Source organism: Myotis davidii, unplaced genomic scaffold (assembly GCF_000327345.1).
Source record: "Myotis davidii unplaced genomic scaffold, ASM32734v1 scaffold148, whole genome shotgun sequence".
Taxonomy (NCBI): Eukaryota; Metazoa; Chordata; class Mammalia; order Chiroptera; family Vespertilionidae; genus Myotis; species Myotis davidii.
In genome coordinates, this window is record NW_006299479.1 from 3,708,347 (window position 1) to 3,718,243 (window position 9,897).

The following is a 9,897-nucleotide window of genomic DNA, read 5'->3' on the forward strand; positions in this document are numbered from 1 at the left end:
AGAAAAAGAGGGGGAAAAAAAGAAGGATAAAAAAGGAAGGAAAAAAAAGGGAAAAAAAGGAAAAAAAAGGGAAAAAAAAAACAATTGGTTTTTCAGTTAAAAGGTGAAAAAAGAAAAAAAAAATTGCAGTAGTGAAGGTCCTTCGGTTCTTCTATTCTTCAGTCTGGCTCGCCTTTAGTCCTTTCCAGGGGAGTTCTGCCCTTCCCGGCTGCAAACCGTCTCACCAGCTGAGCCCTTTCGCCAATTCGGGGTGGGTGCTATTAGTTTCAGCTGCTCACTCCATTTGCTCCGGGACACGACCTGGGACGCGTCTGCCTATATCGCCGCCATCTTCAGATTCTCCACTACCAGTGTGTCTTCGTTGGTATGGCGCCCGTTCAGATCTTTTGCCCATTTCCTTAGTGGTTTGTTTGTGCTCCTATTATTCAGCTATTAGAGTTCCCATGATAAAAGGTAAATGAGGCATATTAAATGTATGAGTTATTGTAGCAAAAATCAATTCAAATTGGGCAGGGGCAGGTCCGGAATGGTTAGGAGTATTCCACCAACATGAGCTAGAAAAAAGGCCTTTTGAAGAGAAGAGGTGGGAGCAGAGGAAGGAAATTGTCTGATTGGCTAGAGCTTACTCAAGTGGTTGTACTAACCCTAGTTGGTTCGTTGTGATTGGTTGCCCTTTGGCTTGGATTCCTAACCTTGAGGTAGGTTTAGGTGTGTTTAGTAGGCCACCAAGGCATGAAGGCCTCCTCCATCCAATGGCCCCCTTGTTTAGTTAATTTAACACATATATTCTAGATATGAGTCCTTTGTTAGATACGTTTTATGAATATCTTCTTCTTGTCTATGAATTGCCTTTTAACTTTATTAACATTCTCTTTTAAAGATCAAATGTTTTTTTTTAAGTGTGATGAAGTCTAATTTATTGATTTTTCTCTTTTTATAGTTTGTGCTTCTTGTATAATATATCAGATATTGCCAAACCCAGGGTCATTAAGATTTTTTCTTAAGTTTTCTAGAAATTCTATAGTTTAGCTGTTATATGGCTAATGATCCATTTCAAGTTAGTTTTTGTATTTGGTGGTAGGTTAAGGGTTATGGTTCATGTGTGTGTACACGACTGTCCATTGTTCCAGTACTGTCCACTGAAAACAGTATCCTTTCCGTATTAAATTATCTTAGCAACTCTGCTGAAAATTAAGTGACCATACAAGTGTGAACCTATTTCTGAAATTTCTATTCTGTTTCATTGATATCCGTATATCTTTACACATGAGTCATGCTGTATTCATCACTATAGCTCTATAATAAGTCTTGTCCTAAAATAGTATGTTTTCCAGCATTGCTCTTTTTCCCTCCCAAAATTGTTTTGGCTATTTTAGGTCATTGTATTTTCATATAAAATTGTGAGTCAGCTGATCAATTTTTCAAAAAGCATGCTGGAAACTCAACTGTGATTGTATTAAATCTATAGATCTCTTTATAGATGTAGCTCAACTTATTATGTTAATATGGTGAATTACACTAATTGACTTTCAAATATTAAACTAACCTTTTAACAAATATATATATTTTATTGATTTTTTATAGAGAGGAAGAGAGAGGGATAGAGTTAGAAACATCGATCAGCTGCCTCTTGCACACCTCCTACTGGGGATGTGCCCACAACCAAGGTACATGCCCTTGGCCGGAATCGAACCTGGGACCTTTCAGTCCACAGGCTGACGCTCTATCCACTGAGCCAAACCGGTTAGGGCTAAGCTAACCTTTTTTTAAAAGAGAAACCCTCCCTACTCATTCATGATATATTATTCTTTTTAAATAATTGGGATTTGATTTGCTAATGTTTTAATTAAGGATTTTTGCACCTATGTTCATGAGGAAACTTTTCTTTTTTTGTAGTATCATAAACTAATTTGGAAAATTTTCTTCCCCTATTTTCTGAAAGAGTTGTGTTAGATTGGTATTTTCTCTTCCTTAAATGTTTCATAGACTATGCTTTTGAAATCATCTGGACCAGGAGTTTTCTCTGTGGAAGGTTTTTGATTGATTACAGATTCAATTCTGTAATAGATATAGGGCTATTCAGATTTTCCATTTCTTTTTTAGTTGTTTTTTGTTAAATTGTGTTTTAAAAGAAATTTGTTCGTTTACTCTGTCATTAATTATATTGATCACAAAGTTGTTTATGACATTCTCTTATTCTTTTAATGTCAGTAGGATCTGTAGTGATGTCCCCTTTTTATTACAGATATTGTTAATTTGTGTTTTCTATCTCCTCTCCCTCTCCCTCAGTGTATGTATGGATTTATCACTTTTATTCATCTTTTTGGAGAACCACTCCCCCAGCCCCATTATTTGTTCATTTTGTAGTTTGTAGATGTCTTCCCTTAACTTTATTATTCCCTTCCTTGTATTTACTAGGGGCTCACTTCACCCTTCATTATATTAAGATTAGAGGCCCAGTGCACGAAATTCATGCACTGGTAGGGTCCCTAGGCCTGGCCAACGATCAGAGCAGCCAATCGGGGCCTTCCTTCCCCCGGCTGCCAGCTTCCGGCTGGGGCCTTCCTTCATTCCACATCGCCTCCTGGTGGTCAGCGCACATCATAGCGAGCGGTCGAACTCCCAAGGGGACAATTTGCATATTGGCCTTTTATTGTATAGGACTATTATATAGGATTGTTATGAAGGGAGCTTTGACCATATTTTAAGCTTTTAGGAAAATAACTGTCTTAGTCCGTTTGGGCTGCTATAACAAAACATCACAGACTGGGTAGCTCGTACACAGCAGAAGTCTATTTCTCACAGTTACAGAGGCTGGGCATCCAAGGTCAGGGTGCCAGCCTGGTCGGTCGGGGAAAGGCCCTCTTCAGCTCCTGTTAGTCATGTACACACACTGCCAGCTCCTGCCTGTGTCCTAAGGCTACAGGGGCTCAGGATGCTTTTTACATTTACCCGCACATGTGCCGTTTTCGATATTCCTTATTCCTTCCTGTAGATCTGATTTTCCATCATTTCCGTTCAGGTCAAAACACTCTCTGTAGTAATCCTTGGTAGCGTAAGTGAACAGGACTCAGATTCTCTCAGCTTTCATTCGCTTTGTGTTTTTCCCCTCCTTCGAGGATCACAGCCTTGCACTGCCTGTGTCCAGGGCCGGAAAACAATTGGCCCATAGACTCCGGACAGATGTATAGTTGTGCACGGCAGGCGGGGTAAGTCCAGTGCTAGGCACCCTGTCATGGCTAGAAGAGGCCATCTCTTCTGTTTCCACTTTTCGCAATTCCTTTTATTCGAATATTGGACTTAAAAACGGAGCTCCTGATTTTTTTTTCCTTCCCATTTTCTACCTGCTTTTTGTTGTTGTACTCTCTAGGTGATTTTTTCCACCTTTCCAACTCTTCTACTGAACCTCCAAATTTGCTATTCATATGTTTAATTTCTAAGAGCTATTTCCTGTTTCAGGGAAGCAATGTTTTCTTTTCTTTGTTTTAAAATATATTTTTATTGATTTCAGAGAGGAAGGGAAAGGGAGAGAGAGAGAGAAACATCAATGATGAGAGAGAATCATTGATTGGCTGCCTCCTGCATGCTCCCTACTGGGGATGGAGCCCACAACCCAGGCATGTGCCCTTGAGTGGAATCGAACCCGGGACCTTTCAGTCCACAGGCTGATGCTCTATCCATGGAGCCAAACCAGCCAGGGTGGGAAGCGATATTTTCTTGTTACCCCTTAGAGGACAATGATGATAGGGAGGGATTTCTTCGGCCTTCTGTATTGCTCCCTCCACCCCCCAAATTATAAGAGAAAGTTTATTTAGAAAGTTATAAAGGTAGTAGAAGTGAGCCAGCTGGGCTGCATGGGCTCAGGAAACAAGTTACAGAGGCAGAAGAAGGGCCCTTGGAGCTTAGGAAAGAGAAAGGCAAAGGTAACACGCCTGGGGAGGGAGGAAGAAGAAGAAGGGCAAGTGTGGACGTGCTCCTGAGAGGGAGAGAACACTCTATATTGCCTTTTTTTTAAAAAATTGATTTTTAGGGAGAGGGGAAGGGAGAGGGAGAGAGAAAGAGAAACATCGATGTGGGAGCAGAACGTTGATTGGCTGCCTCCTGCACACCATCCACCAGGGATTGAGCCCCAAACCCAGGCATGTGCCCTGACAGGGAAGCGAACCAGCGACATTTTCCTGCACAGGATGATGCCCCACCAACTGAGCCACACCCATCAGGGCTCTGTTTTGCTTTCGATTTTCCCCTTTCTGTATATTTGCTTTGTCCAGTGGTCGGCAAACTCATCAGTCAACAGAGCCAAATATCAACAGTACAACGATTGAAATTTCTTTTGAGAGCCAAACTTTTTAATTTGGGGGATAGGGAGTTAGAAACATCAATGAGAGAGAAACTTCAATCAGCTGCCTCCTGCACACCCCCTACTGGGGATGTGCCCGCAACCAAGGTACATGCCCTTGACCAGAATCGAACATGAAACCCTTCAGCCTGCAGGCCAACGCTCTAGCCACCGAGCCAAACTGGTTAGGGTCTAACACATACTTTTATCCATATACATAAATGCCGTCGTTTTTCAAAAATCTTTCTCTTTCTGCACTAGTCCCCTTCCAGCCTTCCATCTCTGCACAGTGTCCGGGCAACGGAAGGCGAGTAGGAGTCTGGAAATGACACCTGTCAGGAAAAAGGCTTGTGGAGAAGTGACAGCAGCTATTGGAGCAGAAGAGAGTCAGGCAGGATTGAGAGACAATGTGGGGCTGGGGGCCTAGAGAGAGCGAGGAAGGAGGAGAGAATTAGGAGGAGGGCAGGCCAGGGACAGGGTGGATGTGGTGAAAGCAGACAGGGGAGTGGGAAGCCACGTGTAGGAGAATAAAAGCCGGGCTTTCTGGGGAATACTCTGTGCTTCTCCTTTTATTTTATTTTATTTATTTTATTATTTTATTTTATTTTATTTTTAGTGGCAGACTTCTGAGATCCGAGAAACTATGGTGAGTTCACAGTACTAGGAACTCACGGTAACTTTCACAGGCTTGTAATTGATTTTCAAATCTCTTTTAACCCAAGTCTGGCAAATCAGATTATAGGCTTCGTGCCAGAGAGGGGAGAGGAGAGAGCTCTAAGAGGCACCCACGCCACTGCCTGTAACATTTGAGCACCAGAGGATCTGTCCTCAAAGGTTCCCTTCCCGCCCTCCGCCAGGGGCGCATGCATCTGGGGACCCGGGAAGGGAGATGGCATGGTTGAAAGGTGCAGTATTATTTAGAAGGAAACCCACGAAAATCGGCCACCTTTCAGAATGGGAACCATCTATTTTAAAAAGACTTAATGTAAAAAAAAAAAAAATCTGGTTATAGATTAACACTTGCTGTCAGATACTTATAAAAAGTAATCCAAACAGAAAACCAAAAGCTCTGTTTTCCCTAGGAGCCGACTTCTACAACAGGGCTTTCTGGCCCTAAATAAGTCCTACAGGGAAGGCAGGGGTGGGTGGTAGGAAGAGATCAACCAACGAACTTGTATGCATACGTGCATAACCCAGGGACACAGACAATAGTGTGGTGGAGGCCTGGGGCAGTGGTCAGCAAACTCATCAGTCAACAGAGCCAAATATCAATAGTACAACGATTGAAATTTCTTTTGAGAGCCAAATCTTTTAAACTTAAACTACATAGGTAGGTACATTGTTACTAACTTAATTAGGGGACTCCTAAGCTGGCCTTTGCTAAAAACGTCCTCAATCTGATTGAGGTACGTTCGCTGAGGTCGACCCCTTCCATCTCTCCCATCCACACTCGTCTTGTATACTTGTTTTGTCTATCTCCTTTCGTTCATCCTCTCTATATGTCCAAACCATCTCAACCACTGGCCTAGGGCAGCAGGGGGGGTGCTAAATGGGGGGGTGGAGGAGGGCTAAAAGGGGTCAATAGGGAGACAAGGGATCATATGTAATACTTTCAACAAAAAAGATAAAAAAAAAATAAATTGTACCATTAAAAAAAAATCAACAAAGAAAAAAACAAAAGAAAAAAAGAGAGTGTGGTTGGGAACAGCTGTGGCTCCGGGAGGTGTGTCCGCGTGGCGGAAAGCCGGAACACCAGGTGGCTCCCACAGGTGGTGGACTTGGCAGGCACAGGAGCATCTGGGTTCCACAGCAGAAATAGATGTCACCATCTGGCGCACAGCCCCGCAGACAACCCCATTCGCTCCCGGTCCGACCCCTGAGCCAGGCTGAGCGCAGATGGCATTTAATATCCAGTTGATTAACTTTTTTCTGCCATAGTCCTGGTTTTAAGCAAACGGAGACAGACGGTGTGTGTTTTGTTAGGGGTGTCTGCCAAGGTGGCGCCCAGTGAAGAGGGAACGGTTTCTAAGGACAGACCGCGTCTGGCAGGACTGCTGGGGTTGGGACCAGGGTGTTTCCTCTTAGAATGGGAAAGTATAACCCGGGAAAGAGGCTGCTGGGCGTGCCAGCCCCTGGCGAGCAAGCAGAACTGGTTCCTGGATGGGAGGGCCTCTGCCAGAAGATCTCCTGACAGCACTATGCCAGCTCCTGTGTGACTGGCACGTCCCACTTCTGGGCAGAGGCCACTGGTTCGGCGTTCAGTGGTTGATGTTCTGCAGGATGTGGACATAAATGGCAGACCGTGGCCATCTCGGATGCGGTCAGGAAAGCCCGATAGGCTATGGCTACCTGCTGGACAGCAACATACCATCTCCATGGTAGTGAACGTTCAGAATCTCACGTGGGATTGTGGGATTCTGGAGACGCAGGGCAGGTGATTGATGTTTTTTGTTGTTGGGTTTGCCTGTTAGTTCACGTGGTCAGGCTGTTCGGGGGCATGTCCCAGACGGATCCGTTACATCCTCCACCAGCTGTGACACCTCGATTCCCATAACGGGATGGTATTTCACCCGATCCTAAAAGCATGACTGTTGGGACTGGAGAAGCCCATCCTTTATTTTATTATTTTTTTAAAATATTTTTTTTGTTGATTTCAGAGAGAGGAAGGGAGAGGGAAAGAAATATCAATGATGAAAGAGAATCATTATTGGCTGCCTCCTGCATGCCCCACAGGGTCTGCTGCCTCCTACACACCCCACAGTGGGGATTGAGCCCACAACCCGGGCATATGCCCTGACTGGGAATCGAACCGTGACCTCCTGGTTCATAGGTTGACGCTCAACCACTGAGCCACGCTGGCCGGGCAAGAAGCCTATCCTTTAAAATGCCTAATGAAGTAAATTCTGGAAACCAACTCCCGGGTCGCAGCTCCTATCTACATGAGCAGGGCTTTGCTGCAGGCGTCGGTCGCAGCATCACTCACCTTGAGAAGGTTCCTGTTCACACAAGGATGACCCATCTGTGGGTCAAAGAACAGCTGCTCCCCCTGAGTCAGAAGGTGCGGCCACGCATCCCTCCTTGTCTTTTGCTGACCGCCCGCGCTCAGTGACGCACGCGGTGTGGCAGTGCGCGTGGGAGAGGGACGGAACGCTGATGCCTCTGCAGACTCCCCTTTACCCAGTGGATGGCTGGAGTGGCCCCGCAGGCAGTGTCCCCGGTTGTAGAGACTAGAGAGAATCCTAGCTCTGCTGATGTCAATCAGAGTTCCCTTCCCCCTTCAGATCCATGACAGAGAGGAGGAAGAGTTCAATGAGAAGAGTGAGCACGATTCTGGGATCAACGAAGAGCCTCTCCTCACAGCAGATCAGGTATGAGCACCTCCCTCGGTTCTTGGGATATTTTTCTTTTTTAAAATTAATTTCTTTTTTTGTTGTTCTTGGAAAAATATATTTTTATTGATTTCAAAGAGGAAGGGAGGGGGAAAGAGAGACAGAAACATCAACAATGAGAGAGAATCATGGATCGGCCGCCTCCTGCACACCCCGCATCGGGGATCAAGCCCGCAACCAGGGCATGTGCCCTGACCGGGAATCGAACTGTGACCTCCTGGTTCATAGGTTGATGCTCAACCACTGAGCCACACCAGCCGGGCAGGAATTTTTTTTTTTTCAATGGCGAAAACATTTAAGATAATATACTTGTCACACCCATTTAAGGCAGAAGAAAAATGTATGGTCTCGCGGTGACTGTGTTGATGACTTGGAGTGTCTTTCAGAAGGGATTTCATGTCTCCTTACGCCTCAGTTTACCCACCTGCGGTAAACAGGAACGTAACTCCAGACGCCTGGGTTGGGTGGGCTCCGTGTTGGGTAACAGCCAGAGGCAGGCCCAGTGCTTACCGACTCTGCTTCCCGCTAAAACTCTTACTTAATTCACGTGCTCGGAGTCCAGCCACTGAAACCAGGGCCCCAAACACCTGTTCTTCCACAGACGGAAGTGGTAGGTGAGGCTTTTGCGCGATGGCTATTTCTCTCCTATTTCACAGAACACAGAGGACGCTGAGCCTTCTAAGAGGCGTCTTAGAGACACTGGTGTCTCTGTTTGTAAAAAAATTAAAAAGGATAGCGCTTCACATTTGATTGCGTTGATTGCATTTTGGCTTTAATAATTTATTGCCGGAGGAGAATAATGTTGCCTCTCTGGCTTCCTTATCCAGCCTTTCAGTCAACAAATACTTAGGGGTGGTTGTTTTGAGCAGGCACCATGCACGTTTTTTTTTCTCCACAAAATAATTCAGAAAAAACCCCACTGGGAGCCGGGGAAGCCAGAAAGAGCTCTTCAGTAAAAGGAGCTCTTTGGTGTCTGTGCTCAAAGGTGGGTAAGGATATAAATAGATAAGGATCAAGAGATCGAAGGGAACCAGATGAAAAACACAGGCGCTGCCAGTTAATTCTTGTGAATTCTAGGAGAAATCCGATGCTAACCGCTCTGAGATAAAGAGAAACTCAGCTGTCCAGTGCTGAAGGGGGGTGTGTCCTTGGGTTGCATCCTGCGAGCGGCGTTCAGTAGTCAGAGATGGGGTGTCCCCTGAATGTATCAGCACAGATGAGAAGGTTGGGGACTAAACAGCCATTGTTCTGTAGGAGGGGACGGCACGTCTTCTAATCTTTGGTCCAGCCTAACACGGAGACCCCAGCCCAGCGGCCTTGGAGCCGGAGCCTGTCACAGCATCGACAACAGACAGATGCAGAAATCAGGGAACTGCGGTGACCAGGGCTCATCCGTGGGGTCCTTTGGAAGTAGCCTTGGCTCATTCGCTTTATGAGCAAACGATGAATGTGCAAAGTCACTCACCTCCATTCCTTTTGGCCGCCATCTAACATCACTCTCACTCCAGGAGCTGCCCCCTCCCCAGTCCAGATCAGAGCTGGGTTTCTTAGCTCTGTTCTGCTCCCTGCACCCTGCATATCCTTTCATTCCTTTAGGATCTCTATTTTCGCCTGTTGCCAGGCAGTTTTCGTTCCGGTGTAAAACCTGGAGAAATCGCCATTTCCTCCCAAGTGAAAAAACATACAAAACCCCTCCACATTTTGAGTTGTGTTGTTGTTTTTTCCCCAGTCATAGGCACTGTGACAGCGAATGGGCTGGGTTTCGTGTTAAAGCGGATGAAACGTTTCCCCACTTAGACACAAAGCGCTCAGCACATTGAAGGCAGGTTCCCTTCCAGGCAGCTCTGCTTCCTTCCCCGAAAGCGTCGTATTTCCAATAAAGCACCCCGCCGAATGCTGTTCTTGGGAGACGTTTTGCATTAAAAGGAAGGAGCGTGTCTAAGCCGTAGGCCAGGCCTATTTTTATTATTATTTAATATGTATTAAGGAGCAGCACCGCTTTAGGAATTTTACAGACAGCAAGTCAGACCTGTCCTTACCCGACCCAAATCCCAGCCAGAATGTCCCTCCAGCAGAGGATGGGTCACTGAGCCTCCCCGTGGTCTTCCCCAGGTCATCGAGGAGATCGAGGAAATGATGCAGAACTCCCCGGACCCTGAGGAGGAGGAT

General features: G+C 45.7%; 1 protein-coding gene across 2 annotated transcripts in view; it reads left to right on the forward strand.

Annotated features, from left to right (window-relative positions):
- FEZ1 (fasciculation and elongation protein zeta 1) overlaps positions 1 to 9,897 on the forward strand; it is an 81,283-nt gene that overhangs the window by 56,629 nt on the left and 14,757 nt on the right. Inside the window, exons 5-6 of one of the 2 annotated variants that reach the window (XM_015571347.1) lie at positions 7,621 to 7,707; positions 9,841 to 9,882. In XM_015571347.1, the coding sequence (XP_015426833.1) occupies positions 7,621 to 7,707; positions 9,841 to 9,882 (129 nt within the window). The remainder of the gene's footprint in view (positions 1 to 7,620; positions 7,708 to 9,840; positions 9,883 to 9,897) is intronic. The other variant, XM_006775064.2, reaches the window with a different exon arrangement.